General features: G+C 38.8%; 1 protein-coding gene across 5 annotated transcripts in view; it reads right to left on the bottom strand.

Moving 5' to 3' along the window:
- The window catches only part of Dis3l2 (DIS3 like 3'-5' exoribonuclease 2), a 309,815-nt gene that overhangs the window by 137,620 nt on the left and 152,336 nt on the right, over positions 1 to 19,859 (bottom strand). For all 5 annotated transcript variants that reach the window (XM_051190714.1, XM_051190718.1, XM_051190717.1 and 2 more), the window contains one exon: positions 10,346 to 10,519. In XM_051190714.1, coding sequence (XP_051046671.1) covers positions 10,346 to 10,519 — 174 coding nt within the window. The remainder of the gene's footprint in view (positions 1 to 10,345; positions 10,520 to 19,859) is intronic.

Here is a 19,859-nt window from a genome sequence, read left to right as displayed (position 1 = left end):
TGGAGAGCTCCAGGTTCAGTGAAAGATCTTACCTAAAAACTAAGGTGCCAAGCAAATGAAGAAGACACATCGACTTCTGGCCTCTACACCAATATGCATACACATGTATGTACATGTACCCACATGCACATGAACATATAACACATAAACATAAGAAATTAATAAACAATATGTGTAACAAGTGTTGGTAAGGAACAGTGAAACTGAGACTGTCATGCATTGCTGGTAGAATTGCAAAAAATGGTGCAACCATGTGGAAAACAGTTGACAGTTACTGAAAACCTTACACACTGACCACATGACCCAGCAGTTCCACAGTTAGCAATACCTAAGAGTACTGAATACATACATCCACAGGAAACCTTGTATCTAAATGTTCACAGTAGCATGATTTATATTAGCGAAGAAGTAGAATCAACTCGATGTTTCACTAACTGATGAGCAATCTGTGGCACACTGCTACAATGCAGTGCATTCAGCATGGAGAGAGATGAAGCTCTGGTCAATGGCTATGAAACAGATGAAATCTGAAAACATATTAAAGAAAAGCCAGATGGGAAACACAAAAGCCTGTTTCAGAACAGAGATATCATAAAAGCTGAATGTCCATTAATGGCTGTTAGAAACAGGCAGGGCATGTTGGGGTGAGAGTTAATGGTGATGGTAAAATCGGTATGGTGGAAATGTTTTGGAATTAGACAATGGTAACAGGTCCATGACTCAGTGACTATAAAGGACACCATGAACTAGCAATCCAAAAGGGTCAATTTCCTTGTATTTGAATAATAATCTCATTATGAAAAGCAAAGAGACTTGATAACTCTTAAAAAAATCAGCTCTCTATACCCTCATTTGTTCTACACCCTAAACTACTTCATGAAATTATTTTTCATATCATTGTAATTTCTAGAAGATTTTATTTAGAATATGTACAAATTAGTCATCTTTCCCTTATATTCATTTTTCTATACTTTTTTTTTTTTTTTTTTTTTTTTTTTTTTTGCCAGTAGGCATTTTTGTATCTGGCTCAGGACAAAATCCACTCATTTTTGACTATTTTTTTCTTTTCTAAGAGTAGTTCTATTTACCATGCATTCCACGAGCTGGCAAAATACTAAAGAAAGTATACACTTAGAACTGAGAGTGTTCCATTGTAGACCCTGTTGAGGGTACACTAATCCTTGTTACTAGCTACCAGTTCCCTGTCAGTTTACCAACAGTGAGCAGAGATTGACATGAAAGGAATAATATTTTAGTAGCTTCGAATGACACTGACAGCTTCTTCGTCCAGGTGCCCAAAATCTAATCTTGCTTCCCTCTCATTAAGGAAGGGGGTGGCATGAGACCCTTCCTGTTGGCAATGAAGTAACTGAGCTTTAAAGCACAGTCCCTGGCCTGGTGAGGGGAGAGTGTGTACAGCCAGTATTTATTTACTTCTCAGGTGAAGGTGGCAGTTAGTCACCATTTTCACCCAAATCCCAGAATAAGATGTCTCTGATTAACTCAGCAAGACATTTCAAACACAAAGTTATGCACTGAGATCCATTAGTGAACATCATCTGAGAGGCAGCTCTCCCAGGGCCCTGGCTGGTGGTTAGGCACTGCTAAATGCCATTAAATGCTGTTGAGAATGTTACTTTGTGTTGAGCGTTCTTTAAGTCTCTACTATAAGTACCCTAAAATGCTTTCTTTTGTTGTTGCTGCTGCTGTTGTAATTTAAGAAAAGCAGCACTCAAAGATGCCATGTTACAGGGTTCAAGCAGAGGGTTTTTTTTCTTTTGTTTGTTTTTGTTTTTAATTAGGGAAAGGGATCATAATAAAAGGGGGAAAGGGAAGTGGGGAAACCCGCCTCCAGGGACAGGAGCAGAAGGAGAGAGAAAGGAAAGAGAGGGAAGAAAGGGGGAAGAGAGGGGGAAGAGAGGAGAGAGGAGTACAAACAGAGGGAGAGAAAGAGAAGGATGGGGAGTAGTCAAGGCCCTTTTAGAAGGGAGCACAGGTGGTGCTCTTAGTGGCTGCAGCTGAGGGCATATCCTGTCAGAACCCCAAGGACAGGCCAGTACAGATGCTTGAATACCAACAGCTGCCTTTCATGTACTCTAAATAAGCAAAATCCCCCATTTAGGCCTTTGCCCTTCTCTTATGCCTGGCTTCCTGGAGTGAAAAACCCTTCACACATCAGCCCCTTCTCTGGCAACTGGCAAGTCTGCTCTCTGGGCAGGCCATCTGTTTTGAATGCAGGATGACTCTGAGGATGCTCTACCTGTAAGAACACTACTAATGAAGCTGTGACGACTGCTCCTAGAGGTCTTATACCAGGTACCACTGCTCCAAACTGAACTGGCCTTGGAAGGCAGTATTCCAGGCAAGCAAGCCTTGGTAGCTTTGGATGACCCTGCACCTAGTGTCATACAAGATGGAAAGGAGAGAGTGATCCATGTGTAACTCAACAAGAAGTCAACATGGTAAAACTGGAAGTTATGTTATAACTGATGCAAACATAATCCTTCATGTGCATGTACAACTCACAGCACAGTCAGCTTCTGCCCTACATTTTCTGGCTATCCAGCTCACTTTAGTCAATCTGAAGTATCTGCCCCAGCCGTTGAAACATTAAGCTTACTAAAGGACTGTTCTGTGCCCCACTATGATTTGTATTTTTAGGGCAGGCTGAGCTATAACGCGAAGGCTGAAGAGTTGGTAGCAGTAGTGTGACTGCACGTGGCTGTGAGGAAGTAGTGGATAACAAACACTGTGGAAGTGACAGTGTTGTAAGGTTCAGAGAACACATAGACTCTTAAAGCCAACAGAAAGTCTTTATTCGCCCGCCAGCAGGCTACACAGGGAACTTGCCCAAACTGTGTAGCCACGAGCCTTCCTGTTCTTGGCTTTTTATGCACAAAAACCATATCCTGGTTGACTCACTTCAATTATCAAGAACAATTAGCAAATAAGCAGAGCTACAGAAGCCAAAAAGCAAGGTTAGTACATTCAAGGACTTTCCCAGAACTATGGACTATGATGGATAGGCTTTTGTTCTCATTTTGACGGGTGCTGTAGTCTACATCCTGGGCTCTTAGGTCAGAATGGTGCCTTAATGCCTTTGTTGTGCTATCTGGGGACCTGTTAAAAGATTTCAAATGGTAGGCAGTGGGTGTGGGATACTGCAGGTTTAAGTCACTAGGAGGGAGCTACCATACCTTGGAGGCCAGGTGTTCTGATGCCAAAGGCATGGGGACTGAGACATTAGCCACTATTGGAAAGGTCAAGGGTTCTAATACCCAAGGGTTGACTGCTGTGATGATAGCTGGCACTAGCTGCTGCTGGAGCTAGCTATTGCTTATATCTGAGGATTTTACTAGCCAACAAGTGCTGGGCTGCTGACATAGGAACCTAGAATTGTAAGCCTCTAATCTAGATACTTAGAACTATGAGTCGTCTTCTAAGGTTTCAAGCCAGAAGTCCTGAATTCTCAGGTCTTGGAACTATAAGCACAAGTCTGTCATCTCAGCCCATAAACCTTCAGCACTCAAGGGCCCACAACCACGAACACTAGACAAACCACTCCTCCACCTACTCAACTATTCCATTTGAGCAGAACCAAAGAACCCTAGCCAGATAAAGGGTAACAGAAAGGGCTGAACTGTGTAGTTCAGCATTTTTAGAAGTATATTCAATGAAACACCAATTCCCTCAGATGATCCAGGAGAAAAGGGTCAGAGGAATATATTAACACATTGTTTTCCAAAAGCATTTGCTATCAAATACTCTTCCTCCATGATCCCTACTGAAACCCCAGGCATGAGCCATGGAACCCTATTCCTCTATAACCCCTACTGAAACTTCAAGGAATTCAGGCATGACCCTGAAACCACAAGGAACACCTTCCCTGCAACAGCACCTTTTAGACAATTCTAATCTGGTCAGAAAAATCCACGTAACAGAGATGACAATGTTTATTTCTATCCACTCTTTCCCAGGATTAACTCATGTGCTCAAAGTCACCTGGAGGAGGTATGACTGACTTCTAGTGCTCTTCTATACTGCCACTCTGCTTTCCCTGAGGATACTTTTCCTAAATGGCAATTTAATCATATTGAACTTCTCGATAAACAGAGTTAGTTATGTTTGAAAGCTTTCCCATAAAAGGCTTGACCTGAAAGAGGTTAGTATTATATGACTCTCCTTTGATATTGCTATTTCAAGGTTGGTTTTACCTGGAGTAAGAAGAAAATTTCTTTGGGAACTCTACACTTTGAAGATATTTCAATATTTCTTACCACAACACCCTTTCTGTGCTCAGTATTTTTAGCTCATTGTTTTCTATTTTGGCAGCCGAGAAGCTGTAGTTTGTAATTTTACCTCCAGCTTCATATTTCTTCTTAAAAGCGAATACAATGTCCTGTTTATAATAATAAAATCACTAGTTGGCAGAACGACATTAAATGGAAAAGAGAGAGAGAGAGAGAGAGAGAGAGAGAGAGAGCAATTGGAAAATTTAGAGCAAGCAATTTTAAGTGCCAAGTTTCACATTTGTAATGGTCCGGTGGAGGTCACTGGGCTTCCTTTTTATTGAGGGAATAGTAAAGAAATAGATACCACAAGCTCTCTTGTAAAAAGCTATAGAAACCATTCCTGTTTCAATGAAGCTCACAGCATTACCAAAAGGTGATGTGGTTCAAATGTCTACAGTAATACTACCTATTGGGAAAACATAAAAATCAGGTTAACATAGTATTTTTCCTTCCTAGGTTTTCATTTTCTACTTGAATTGAACTTTTAAGCTTCAGTTTCCTATTCTACTTTAGTAACAAAGGAAACAAAACAATATGAATGAAAATGAAAAAAAAATTCAACCAGTCTTGGAAATAACCCTAGGGTTTCTTGGGCTTCAGATACAACCAACTTTAGGCAGCTCCCTCGGACACAGTATTTTCCTAGTCCCCAAACATTTGCAGGACTGGTGCTGTTTAACCTCAAGTGCCCTGCTAGAAAGAGCTACAAGTCTAGGCCATGCAAGTGGGGATTCTCCAGAGAAGGAAGCCAAATGTCTAAAAGAATGGTGAGCACAATCAGAAGAGCCAGATTACCCCTGCAAGTTCACACCAGCCTTACTTCTTAAAAACTGCTAACCAACCATTTTTCTTTTCAAAATAAACACTATTACTCTCAACTTCAGTTTGCAAAATATTACCCCAATTCCACTGGACTAAAAAACTGGAATTTTACTGACATAATTGGATTATGAGGTTTAAAGATTGATGGAACTTTTCTGTTCCAAATATAATTGTTAAATACCAAACCTAAACGGGTATGTAGAAGCTCTTACGTAGCTACAGCCAGAGGAACACTGCAGGTTCCAAGGCAGGATGACCTGGGAAGAAGGAAGCAAGAAGCTACAGGTGGCGTCCAAGTCTCGTCAGAGGATCTCACAGTCTGATGGTACATAGCCTTTCTGTAGCCAAAGCTTGTTACTAAAATGAAGACAATTTCAGTCACTCCAGTTACTAAATATTGCCTTGATTCTAGCTCTCAGCTTATCCAACCAGTAACATTAGTTTCATCAGTGTGTTCATATTCTTGTTACATACAACTCCTCGTTGCTGTACTTTACCTCAATAATGAGCCTGATTCTCTAAAGATAAAGTGCCACACCTCAGTTGTCATTGTATTTTCAGTGGCTAATTCAATGTCTGGCGCATGCACGCGCACATACACACACAGTGTGTATATATGTTACATACATATAAACATAGAAATGTTTCAGCAGAAAATGAGGAAAAATTTAAAAGACAGAAGAATGGCTTTGGGGTTTTGGAGAATATTAATTTGTTCAATATAAGACACTTTACAGAATGCACTAGGACTCAATCTGAGTTCTTTGGTCAAATACAAGAAAATTAATGGTGCTTTTAAAGTGCTTTTGAAGATTTGGGAATCTCAGGCAAGAATGCATCACACTACTACAAATATTTATCCCAACTACTTTTCTCCATTAAATTTATCAAATAATTTAAATACTTTAGTATTTGACTATTGATTCATATATTTCATTCATGTCCTTTGACATGAGACTGAGGGAGAAGATTCATAGGTACATAAACCCATATGTATTTCTATTTGTCACCATATTTCCAGTGTTCAGGGATGGCATATAAAAAATATTTGTTAGTTGACAAACTAAATAAACTATCATATCAGTCAAAATAAAGAAGCTAATCAGAACCAAACACATCAGCAGAGTCATAGATCTTACTTTACATACATTTTTTTATTATAAAAAATGAGAAATTCACTAAGACTACATAAATACATGAATTAACCCCAGTGCCCTTATGACAGTATAAGTGTCATGTGCAGATAAAACAGTCAACATTCCAGAAAAAATTCATAACATGAACTCTCTTGTTGGTTCCTAAGTCAACTGTGACTTATAGGTATTTGCCATGTCTGCTTACATGGACTTGCATGTCTCATTTAGTTTTAGCTAAATTAATCTTTATAACATAGGTGCATTATTAAAATATTACTGGAAAGATGCAGAAGCTGAAGCTAACAGTAACAGCAACAACATAGCAAAACTGGCACTTCTTGTAGAACCTTCTTACAGCCTGGCTGTGACTGCATAGCAATGGCTGCCAAAACCTTTGAGGTATTTAGAAAAACTAAACACAATGGTTATCCCTTCAAGGGGAAGACAGAACTTTAACATTAAGGAAAATGGGTTATTGAATTTGAAAATTAAGATGCCATGCTTATATTTAGACGAACATTAAAGTTTTGGGTTTTGTTGTTGGTTTGGTTTGGTTTGTTTGACTTGGTTTTACAGTGCCAGGATCAAACCCAGAGCCTTCCACATCTAGATCTTTTTAACAGAGGTGCTGTTCGGAGCCTAAAATTCTGTCTATGTACAAACTGCTAAATTGCTTGCATGTTCACACCCAAAATATATACCAGAACTTTACAGCTAGTTTTTACAATGTCACTGAAGGAGTTTGCTGAGGATTATGAGGCTTTTAAAATTTTTTTCTAACACTGGGTATGATGGTGCATGCCTGTGACCCAAGCACTGGGACACTGAGTATGGGACTACATGTCTGTAACCCTAGCTTTGGGAGGCTGAAGCAGGAGGACTGGAGTTTAAGTCCCATTCAGGCTACAGAGTGAGACCATGTCTCAAAAAACAAAATGAACAAACCCAAAAACTAATAATGCAGCACTTTCCAACCAGTCCACAAAAACTGACTAACACAGGGAAGACAAAGTTTATTACCTGTGTTTTAAATAAACTTGGATAGAATTGAATAAAACCTATAAAATTAGTATTATGGTTTAGTAAACACAGCTCACACCTTTAAAAAGTACTTTTATTTTTTTTCTAAACAGAAATAAGGATATAGCTCAGTAGCAGAGCACCTTTGTATGCATCTGTCTACCCGTCTGTTCATCCATCCATCCATCCATCCATAGATCCATTTATATTTTATAGTGATCATTAAAATAGAGTGCCAAAATATACATCAACACTTGGGAGACAGAGGCAGGAGAATTTCTGTGAGTTTCTTGAGGAACATAACATGTTCCAGGACAGCCACAGCTAACCAAACATAACATACAGGACTTACAATCCAATATTTAAATTTTCATACAAGTTATTAAAACAAAGTTTAAAATAACAGCACCCAGTTGAACTGTTTTTACCAAAAGTAAAATTATCAATATGAAGAAACATAGTTTTTAATACCTTTAATAAATAAAGTATTTAAAATTCATTTCATTTTTATTTTTCTACTTTTGTTTAGGTTTACAATATAAATAACAGATTAGTAATATATTAAATTTTTTTATAATTTTAAAAAGAGATGACTATTTTAGATGTCAAGAAGCCATTTAAAAATTTAAAAGAATAAATAAATCTGATGTGAAGTTCAGAAACATAATATTGGGGACAGATTGGGGTGAAAACTTTGGAATGTTAAAGGGGTTTTTAAACATCTGTTACTACATTAACAGCAGAGAGCATCCACAAAGGTCCTCTACTTCTAGACTCCTTCTCAGGGCCCACAGTGAAGACTTAACAGACGCTTTCTTCAGAGCAAGGTCTAGTCCGTAGCTCAGCCCAAAAGGCAACAAAAGCCAAACCGATGGCAAGATGGAACCACGGAAATGTTTAGTATTTTTCTGCAGGCTACGATCAGGTCAGTAAGAAATGAGTATGTCTATCTTCTGACATTTGTATTTATGATTTCTTGAAGTTATTTCAAAGATTTTTAGCAATGGAACAATATGCTAAGTGAATAATAGAATGTTGCTTCCCTGCCTTCTAATTGCTCCCCTGAACCGATTTCCCATGTTTGTCTTCCACATCACTTTCTATACATACATACTTTTAATGTGCACATACATATGTACATATGCACACATGTGATTTGTGTGTGTATTTACATAGCTCTGGATCACTGACTTCACAAAAATAGGATCTTATTCCTATCGACCTGTAGTGTGCTTCTTTCACTTAACAATATTTGATGTTCTTTTCTCCAGGGCAGACCACATGGATCCAGTGCCCCGTTTTTGAAGAACTGGAGGGCACGTTACCATATGGATAGACGGACCATGGGTTGTTAAGCCATTCCATCACTGATGGACTTAGTAGTATCTCCTGTTTTCTCTTTACAATAAACCAACACTGAAAATCTCTGCTCATAAATCTCTGTACACTTCTCTCAATAGTATACATTTCTGTAAGTAGAGTTTTGTGGGAAAGAGTATAATTAAAATTGAACTGGCTCTAAATTATACTTCAAATTATCATCAGAATTTAATTATTATTTATTACTTTTTCTGGTTTCTTTTGTTTTTAGTCTTTTCCTCATGATTTTTATTCTTTGACAATTTCCTACATGAATAATATATATATACATTATATACAAGACCCAAGATCTTTGTTTTTTGAGATAGGATCTTATTGTGTAGCCCATACTGATCTAGAACTCACTGTGGCACAGCACAAAATCCCTTGCCTCACTTTCACAAATGATGAAATTAAAACTCTGTGCCACTACATTTTGCTTCTTTAAAGTTTTTAATATAGTCCTAATTCAAAAGATCTCAGTAAACCTCTCAATTGTACATGAGACAATGAAGGTTCCAGAAGATTCAGGTTCAATGCTCCAGAAGAGATAACACCCCATGTACCAGCAAGAACTCAGGCATGCGGGTTATTCCTAACATCTAGGACCACATTTGGGCCAAATCAGTTCAAACAAATACAACATCTATTTCCATCAGCCACACTGACAAGTAGAAAAGGACTATTCTCTCAGCAAGGGGGAAAAAAAAAGGGCAGTTCTAAAATGACATAATGTATGAGAGGGCAAAAAGGTATCCGCAGACTTGGTGGAGCTATGGACACTTGGAGCTGAAGGCACCATAAGTTCAGCTGCAGAGCAAACAAGTGTGGTGGAAAGACTCTGACACGGGATAACCTTAGCAAAAACCTTCCACAGCCTCCGTGGTGGGTTGTATGAAAACTTTGTTGGTTCTAAGTATCTCCATGTGGCATCCAGAATGAATGCCAGTACTGAAACCAAATTCTGAAGAGAAATATCAGAAAAGAACTAACATCCCACAATGAAGAAACATCTTCAAAGAAGATGTTGTTATAAAAATACCACAAAAGTACTTTCCAATAAATTCCAGACCTAAAAGTAAAGCTTTAAAATGAGACTCCAAGCACAAGGTCCTGAATTCTCTGCTGTGTGCCTAGAGAGGCCCATTTAGAGGAAGCACTTCTAAGCAGATAACATTGCCTTTTTTAAAAAGGAGACTTTGGGGTCCAGGAAGAAGAGAATAGGAAAAGGAACCTGCATCTTTTGAAATTGGAACGGTTTAGAATCACAGTAGAAGCAAACTTCTGCCAAAGGCCAGAGGGTCAATATTTTTAGGCCACACTGGTGCTGCAATTACTATGAAGTTGTCATGCAGAATGACTGAACAATGTATGAGCAAAGAAGCACACGTAGTAGTGTTCTACTGAAACCTGACTGCATGGAATTGGGAATCTCATCATTTTAGGAAAATTACTACCCATTCCTAACTATTGACTATTACTGTCAGTTTTCAAATCATTAGAAAGTCTGAAATCCATCTTCAGTTAATGAACTCACACAGCAGACTGGATTTAGCTGGTAATCCATAACTTGCTGACCTCTGACACAGAAGCACCAGATTTGCAGCTGAATTCAAACATCAGATGAAAGAAGGAAATACCTCAACCCTGCCCCTAAAAGCACTGGGGGAGAAGACAGAGCAGGAACAGCTGTTCCCAGGTGTTCCCCATGTTTACCTTAGGTCTCTTCTCTTGCCCAATTCATCAGGTGGAATTGTCCAGGGCAGGCTTTGAGGGAGACATTCAAGAACATCTGAAGAGAAATCAGAGAAGTCCACACCATATTCTGTCAGGATCCCTTCTGTTTCAGGCTCGATTTCACCAGCCTGCCCAAGACTCTTAGCCAGTTGCCTGTGGATAGAGCAGAGAGCAGACAATTGTATTAGTTAACAAATGAGATGCAGGCTCTGGTCTCGTCTCTAAAATGAATTATTAAGAAAGTCCTTTTGAAGTCCATGACTATAATATAATTGTACCTTCCAGAACAAATTCTGACCAGGGGAAATGGGGCAGAAGGCAGAACTGCTTGGTTCTGCCATTTTCCTAACAGAGAAGTCAAAATTAATCCCCATATAACTGTGTTTTGACAGTCTTATTATTATTTTTTGACAGTCTTATTATATAGCCCAGGCTGCCCTCCAAATGAGAATTCTCCTGCTTCAGCCTCCCAAGTGCATGCAGCTTCAACATGAAATCTCTGCAAGCTCCTTTAGAAAAGTTTGACCAACTTAGCTTGCTGCTAAATTATGATGATTAGATGAAAAAAGTAATTAGCTCAGTGCAGCCCCTAGAAACATTAGAGAAGACAGAGCTCAAATTATGAGCTGCAGATGCATATAAATCCCTAGGACATGCTTACTAAGTTAGAGCTGAAGTCCATACTTGTTTTGCAATTCTATTAAAATTTACCTTTAAAATATACAAGTATTTTATCCAAACACAAAAGTTATGTTTATTATGGAGAAAATAAACTGAAAAAATTTTAAGTTTACAATCCAGGTAGGAAGCAAGCTATATAGTTCACATTTTAGGATTGGCCTTTTAAAATCAAGATGGTGTGGAACATGGTGGTACACAGACAAGTAGATCTCTTGTGAGTTCCAGCCCAGCATGGTTTCCATAGCAAGTTCCAGCCCAGCCAGGACTACATAGTAAGGCTCTGTTTCAAAACAAAAAACAAAACAAAACAACAAAATCCAAGACAGCATACACTAGGACAGTCCCAACATTGCGTTCTATTGTTTAAAAGGTGTGTCTTGTATATTTAAATGGATAAATTCAGAGCTAAGAATCAGAAATGAGAAAGCATATATAATGTTTGTCTTTCTGGGTCTGGTTACTTCACTCAGTATAATATATCTAGTTCTATGCATTCACCTATAAATTTCACAATTTCATTTTTCTTTAAAATTGAATAGAATCCCATTGTGTATACATTCCACATTTTCATTATCCACTCATCAACTAAAGGATGCTTACAACTTGATTCCTGTCTCCATTTCCTAGCTACTAGAGGCAGAGTGGCAGTGAGCAAGGCTGAGCCAGCATCTGTAGAGTGGGATGCTGAATCTTTTGGGCATATGCCAAGGAGTGGAATTAACTTGGTTATATGATACATCTACTTTCAGATTTTTGAGAATTCTCCACTCTGGTTTCCTTGGTGGCTTCACCGGTTTATAGTTTATCAAAGGTGAATGAGGGTGTTACCACAGCTAGTTAAATTCAGACACAATTGATCAGGGTGTGCCTGGTCCCAGTTGATCCATCTACAACATAACTCCTGCACATAAGGCTCAGGAAACGTGGTGGGAAGGAAGCTGGAGAGTTTGTAAGAGCCAGAGACACCAGCAAGTCTGCTGTAAGAATGTGCCTTCTAGCTCTGACAAAGAAGCTGAACTCAAGAAGTTTCAACATGGCTGCTTAAAGAAGACCTAAGTTATTCCAACAACCATTGACATCCCATTATAAATGAGTGAACTCTTATGTAGCCCTACCCCTAGATGAAGGAGCAACAAGCAATTAACTGCTGATAGTCTTCCCCAGGAATGAGCCCCCGACTGGTTAGCCGGTACCAGCTGTTCAGCCCTAGAGACATACGCATGCAGGCAACCCTGAATGAACTCAGTGGGTTATATTTAAATATTTATTTGTTTATATGTACGTGTAACAACAATGGTTAAAGAAGAAGTTTGGGAGGGAGTTGGGGCATGGAAGGAGCAGGAGCAGGACGAAGAAGAAATAATGTAATTACATTTTAATTAAATAAAAAATAAAATGAATAGTTCTCTATTTGTGTAAGAATTCTCGTCCACATACAGATTACAAGTGTGAACTCAATGTCAAATCCAGATACAAATCAGAAACATGATACCAGTCTTAAGTAGCTGTCTTTGTGAAAGGTACTGGGGAAACAAACAAACAAACAAACAAAAAAAATAGCCACCTTCTCTGACATATGCCTATTTATCCACCAAGATGATCAGAGAATCTACCTTTAGCTCCTCCTGCAAGGAGCCTCAATTTGGCATTGGGGCCTTTAGCAGAGTCTCAATGAAAAAGATCTTGCTTCTTATATTAAGGGATGCCTAGGCTGCCAGAGTGCTTAGGTGCACAGTAGTAAATGGGGAGCAAGGGTCTGATTGTCACACTGGCAGACTGTTTTTTTTTTTTTAGTAAATTCTGACCTTCAACCTGGTTACTATACTACAGAAGTTGTTGCAGCAGGGCTAGCTCCGCTTTTCACATAGAAGCCATCAAAGAGCAGCTCTGCAGTCCATGTACAGCTGCTTACCAGTCCACACCCTCTAGGGACATTGTGTAGTACCCACAGTCAAGACTCTAGCCCTTGGAAACTATAAGCCTAACTAAATGCTTTTTTAAAATAAGTTGCCTTGTTCATGGTGTTTTATCACAGCAATAGAAGCTCTAACTAAGGGCAATTAGAATCCAGACAAGTAACAGGAAAGTGAAAAATACAGAAACCAGAACTAGTGGACAGAAAAGAAAAACCGTGAAGAAAGAGTGAAATAGATGTGAGGCAAAGACACAAATTCAGGTGAGACCAGCCTGGTCTACAAGAGCAAGTTCCAGAACAGCCTCCAAAGCCACAGGGAAAAACCTGTCTCAAAAAAAAAAAAAAAAAAAAAAAAAAAAAAAAAAAGAACAACAAACAAACAAAAAACCCCAAAAGACATAACTTCTAAGTGTCAGAGTGGGAGTGGGGACATCAATAATATCCTATAAGCATGAAAAGGATGAGGCAGTGACTATGATTTGTAGCCAATAAATCTAACATCTTGCATGAAATAGGCAACTTCGTTGAAATACCAACTGCCCAGAACTCCTCAACAATAAATCAAAATCTGGACATCCCTGTATCTATTAAAGAAATTGAGCTAGCATTTTAAAATCTTCTCACAAAGAAAACTCAAAGTCCAGATGCTTTTCTGGATAGCTTCTACAAAAGATTGAAAACAGAATTCAGCTGTGGTGTTATACCTTAAAGGTATAACCAATTAATTTAAAATTTATTCATTATAAGAAAATTGATCACTATAATTTACCATAGTAACAATCACAGAATTCATACAACCATCTCAATGTAATAGGAAAGAAAAAATAAAGAAGCAAGAACTAATGGACAGAATTGACAGAATTTTCACATTCATGCACAATAAAAGCACATGACCTGTGGATGGATGCTTCTTTGATTTGATTAAAACCTTCCAAGAAAATCCTAGAGCTGGGCCTCGGGACATGGCTCAGCCAATAGAACACTTGCTGCATAGAAATAATGACCTTAGTTTGGAACCTAACACCTATTTTTTTTTTTTTAAGCCAGCTCTGGGTATGTAACTCTGTAGTTGCAGCACTCGGAAGATAAAGACAGAAGGATCCTTGGAGCCTGCTGAACAGCTAGACTTGTCACATTGTAGAACTCCAGGTTCAAAAGTAAGTTGGGAAGCAATAGAAAACCCCCAAGTGTCAGGCTTCTACATGTACACATATGTGTGCACATATATGAACAAGTACACATAAATACCCTTCCCCATTTTAGACTAGTATCAAATTTAATGGTGAAAGTCTAAATGTTTTCCTATAGATAAGGACTAAGACAACAATGTTTGTTCTCAACCCTATTCAACATTGTTTTGCAGTGCCTAGTGAATGCCATTAAGTGAAAGGTAAACAAGGCATAATATTAAAATGGGAGGAGTTCATACTGCATATAGCAAGATAAAGTAAGTATAATTCCCATGGCAGAAATAACCAGTTCCTACTACATGATCCTGGAAGACCACTGCATATGAAAACAGAATTCAGAATACTGCTTTCAAATTCTTAACCCAAAATTCCTAATGCAAAGACAGTGCCCCCAAAACAAGAGAAGCTCTCAGTATTCATTCATGGCAGTGAAAACACTGCCATGTGGTTGTAGAGGTAGAGGTAGCAGAAGGGTCTGTGTCTATGGTGTCTTACAAGAGAAGAGGTAGGATTCACTAGCATTGTGGACCAATAATCCTTACAAAAGACGAAGATGAGGCTTCTTGGCTCTACAGAATTACCTTTGTAAGACTCTCAGATGATCAAGTCTTCACTGTTTCTGAAATCTCTTCAGTACCTTTCCACTAAATTCCTGTTTACAACTAAGATCCCAGATAGTTAAATATATGGGTCCCAATAATTTTCAAAATTCTAAGAACTCTTTTAAAGTAATTAACATTTCTCTGTGCTCACCAGAATGAAGTTCCTGTTAATAAAGGTTTATTACCACTGCCTTTGAAGCTTAAAGGACATAGAATCCAACGCTGAGGTAAAGAGACAGAACAATGTTACTCATGTTAAAAGGAACTTTATATTAGTGTTAAAGGTAATAATTAGTCAGTAAAAATTAGCCAGTATTTTAAAAACTAATAGGAACTGAGTTATCCCCTAGTTACCTAGCTTAATCATTATTCTCACAGGCTCCTACGTGTCTATTTCTACGTTTCTCTCCTAATATCAACATCACTTGAAAAATTTATCATATGTGTATGGGTGTTTTACCTGCATAAATGTCTGCCTATGTGCCTGGTCCCACAGAGACCAGAAGAGGACTTTGGATACCCCAGAACTAGAGTTGTCATGATTGTGAACAGCCATGTGGGTGCCAAGAATCAAACCTGAGTCCTCTGGTAAACCAATCAGTGCTCTTAACAACTGAGCATCTCTCCAGCCCTCTAACTGTTTGGGTTGTTGATTACAAGCACAAGAAACTTTGGCTGGAAAAAGTTTACTAGAAAGATATAGGACTCACAGAAACAGGCCTGGAGACCCAGAGAGTGGATAGACCGGTAAGCTCAATCTCTGGATTCTTGATTCCAGGCTACAAATAGACTACAAAGGCTCCCACTGAAGGGGATCTTGAACTTTTCACAGGAAGAAGAAGGAGGAAGAAGAGGAAGAGGAGGAAGAAGAAGGAGGAGGAGGAGGAGAAGGAGGAGGAGAAGGAGAAGGAGAAGAAGGAGAAGGAGAAGGAGAAGAAGAAGAAGGAGAAGGAGAAGAAGGAGAAGGAGAAGGAGAAGAAGAAGAAGGAGAAGGAGAAGAACCTTCAGAAGTTAGTAAATCTCATCATTGAATTTAGAGTCTTACTAAGTTCTTAGGTGAAAAGTAGGAACACTTTTGAGAAAGAGTAAGTCAGTGAACCGGATCAAACACACACACAATGTATGCGGGAAGAAGAAGAAAGAGCTCTCCACTGCAGAGCTCCCGGAGGCCCTTACACTCACATTCACATAAGTGGAGGATGACAGTACATCCCATCCCTGTGAAGGTGTGGTGTGGTCTCTAAAAAGGCAGTGTAGTACTTCCTATTGCATCTGTAGATTACTTTGAGGAAAGAGGGCCATAATAGGCAGTAGCTATAAACTTAACCAGACAGACAGGGACCAGAAAGGACTGGTAACATGGGTATCTAGGCAAGTGATATGTAAATAAAAGATGTCTATGGAAATGAGCCTGGCAGAGTGTGAGTATTTATACTGTGTGGTGGTTAGTTTTCACAGTCATCAAGGAAACACACATATAGGTTATTGTGTCCAGAAATGTTACATTAAGGGGGAAAGACCTACCCTGAATGTGGATGACATCATCCCATGCCATAGGGACCTGGGCTTAATAAAAAGAGAACGTGAGCTGAACATCAGCATTCATCTTTCTGTTTCCTGACAGCAGATGCAATATGGCCAGCTGCCTCACACTGTTCCCACGATGAGCTGTATTCTCTTGAACTGTGAGCCAAAATAAACCCTTCCTTCTTATGAAGTATTAGGGTCACAGCAATGAGAAAAGGAACTAGTGCTGACTGCATGAGAGATCTCAGTGAAAGAACTCATGTGGAACAATTCAATGTGAAGGCTGCAGAGGCTTCCAGAGAATGCCAGAGATCTCCTTCTCCAATCACTTCAGTCTCCTCAGTGGGCTTAGGAACAAAGGGCACAGAAGTGGAAATGAGCTCCACAACAATAACTCCTCATTATTGTTGACTCGGCTCCAATCCTTATAGGAGGACACCAGTGTGCCCACAGCCAGCACAGCCAACTTATGACGAAGAGTGAATCTGGAAACTCTAAGTCTGGGTTTGTGACTGCCATCTTCATTTGCTCTATCTATTGGATTTACATAAATACCACAATGCATACACTTTCAGAGTACTTTACAAGGAACTATGTGACCAGATATTATCTCATGCAACACTGACTTTTTAGAAGAAGCAAATCTTAGGACTTCACTGACTAGAAGGGTGTAATCAGAAGAGGGCTCTTAGTAGACTGCAGTGTTATTATCCTGCGAGAGACAATGGTGCTCTGGCTTAGGATTCTAGAGCCAGTGCACAGCACCTGAGACCCCGGGGTGCAAGGAAAGAGTGTCAGGCCCCTCTGTGTCATAGTGGAGACCTACTTGTGGATGGGATACAGTTAATGGTAGAATTTGTGAACATGCACAAGGTCTTGAGTTTGGTGCCCAGTATTGAGGGCAAAAACAACAACAAAGGTAATTACAAAAATGTTACTATTGTCCTTATAATGTCATTTTTATTTATTTTGGTTTTTTCAATTAATATATGCATACATGATTGATATATCTATATACAATCTAAAAACTACAAATAAGAGAAAACATATACCTTTCAAGATTGACTTAATATTATCTCCAGTGTGGTGCTCTTTTTAATCCTTTATGACTATGACTAGAGATACAATAATTCCTTTTGTTTTGAAATGGGGAGCACAAAAACCCTGACTGATAAAAACAGGCAAATAAAGTATATCACTGAGTTCTTTGTTTGCAATTCAAGCAGCTGAGAGATGACTCAGAAGTAAAATTGCTTATACTAATGCAAAAAGGTTACATACATATGATGCTAAGAAAGAAGACACTGCCTTTCTTTCTCTCTTTCTGCCCTTCCTTCCTTCCTTCCTTCCTTCCTTCCTTCCTTCCTTCCTTCCTTCCTTTCTTTTTTTGAGACAGGGTGTTACTCTGTAGCCCAGGCTGAACTAACACTCAAACTCAAGACAGTATTTAAATTACACTAATTAACTATTTATTGGTCAAGTCACTACATAATTGCTGGGAGAAGTACAGAAGCAGTTTGAGAGAACTATATCGACATGAAATGTGTTCTTGTATGTGTGGTCTTTTGGCACCTGTGCAGGTAAGGCATATTCACAGCACAATAAGCATCTGAGAACACATAGGTGGAAATGAACTCCACAACAATAACGTCTCATTAGTTAATGGGAAGCTGGGTAATCTCCAAGACACAATATGGCCACAAATGGCAATTCTATGCCTAATGTAGAAAAAAATTCTAAAAACCTGGAATAATGGGAGATGCCATTTTGTAAATGTGTTTCTCATATTGGTTAATGAATAAAGCACTGTTGGCCAATAGGAAAGCAAGATAGGAGGGACTAGGAGACAAGGAGGATTCAGGGAGAGGTAAGAAGAGATTCAAAATGTAGGACTAAGAGAACAGAGGTCCTGATCCTCTCTCTGGTAAGATGAGACCATGTGGAAATACTTAGAATAATAGAAATGGGCTAATATTTAAGACAGAACTAGCCAATAAGTAATGCTAGTAATAGCCCAACAGCATTATGTTTAATACAGCATCTCTGTGTGGTATTTGGGGCTGGAGTGCCTAAGAGACCAGGCTGGGGGGAAAACTCCTCATAACACCAGGACAATAAGAATTTTCTAAGATTTAGCTTCTGAAGGATCATTACAGGAGTCCTCTGTCCATGGTTTTATTTTCCAAGGCTGTCCACAGTTATCACCCATGTTTAGAATTACTAGATGAAAAAAAAAATCTAGAAATAATTCATAAATAAATAAATTTTAAGTCACATGCTATTCTAGGTAACAATCTCCCATCATCCTGCTAGCTCGTATATGGGGCATGTGTTCTCCCTTTGTCCAGCCTACTTACCCTGCACATACAGGGTTCATTAGTGACTTGTAGACATGTTTGTTACCAGGGCAACTTTTGTGGCATCACTGCACTTATAGTCAAGATTTATTTTATATAATATTGTCTGTATAGTGTAAGAGCATTGTCCTGGAAATTTTATTACAGTATATTGTTATGACTTCCATTTGCTACAGTTGCTAATCTCTTGCTGTGTCTAGTTAATAAATGAAACCTTATCATAAACTCATACATATAGGCAAACCCATAATGTATGTAGGGCTCAGGGCAATCTGTGGTTTCAGGCATCCATCGGGAGTTTTATAGTGCATCATCTGCCCATAAGTGACTATTATATAAATATTATATAACATTTAAACATAGAGTGTATTCAATTAAAAAAAACCATACTGACTATAAGCAAGGAAGGGTTAAAGGAAAGCACAGAAGAGTTAAACATCCTCCAAGAAAATAATGACAAAATGACAGGCAAAATAAAAAAAAATGGACACAGGGGTACAGCAACGGATGGACCTAACAGCTCTGGGTGTCAAGCACTTGAAACACCAGCTCAAGTGCAAAATAAATAAATCTCAAAGCCTTTGGATTTGGGGACTTCAGAAACATGTAGAAAAGTACAATAAACTACCAGATAAACAAAGATCCTTCTAGCAGCTACTAGAAGAAATGTGGCACTACTTGTAAATGTGAAGGGTCCTAAAGAGAAAACTTGACAAAGTGAGGGCAATGCAGGGAGGGTAGAGGGAAAAGTCAGGGCAGGTTGTGATGGGTAATCTTGAAATCACCATGGAAACAAGTCTCTGGGCATGTCTGAGAGGGGCTGTTTAGATTAGATTCATGTGCGCAGCACCATTCCACAGGCTTTGAAAAGGGTAAAGGTCGTGGTATTTAGTATAATTGTAATACAATGAATAAAAGGTAGAAGAGCTGAGCACAATTCACTACACTTGGATTCCAGACTGTGACATAATGTTATCTGCCACCTCCTGCTCGCTATGATGGATAGTCCCCTAAAACTGTGAGCCAAAATTAGCCAGCCTAAAACTGCTTCTGTCAGGCTGTGGGGTTCTTTGTTGTTATTTTTCTAATTGTCACAACAATGAGACAAGTTACTAATACACAGATGAGATCAAAAGGATCCAACACTGGCAGAGCCAAAGATAGGTTCTAGATAGGAGGACTATCTAGATGTTCAAATATAGCACTAAGACAACAACACTC

This window comes from Phodopus roborovskii, unplaced genomic scaffold (genome assembly GCF_943737965.1).
Source record: "Phodopus roborovskii unplaced genomic scaffold, PHOROB, whole genome shotgun sequence".
Taxonomy (NCBI): domain Eukaryota; kingdom Metazoa; phylum Chordata; class Mammalia; order Rodentia; family Cricetidae; genus Phodopus; species Phodopus roborovskii.
This window is presented reverse-complemented; position numbering and strand designations above follow the sequence as displayed.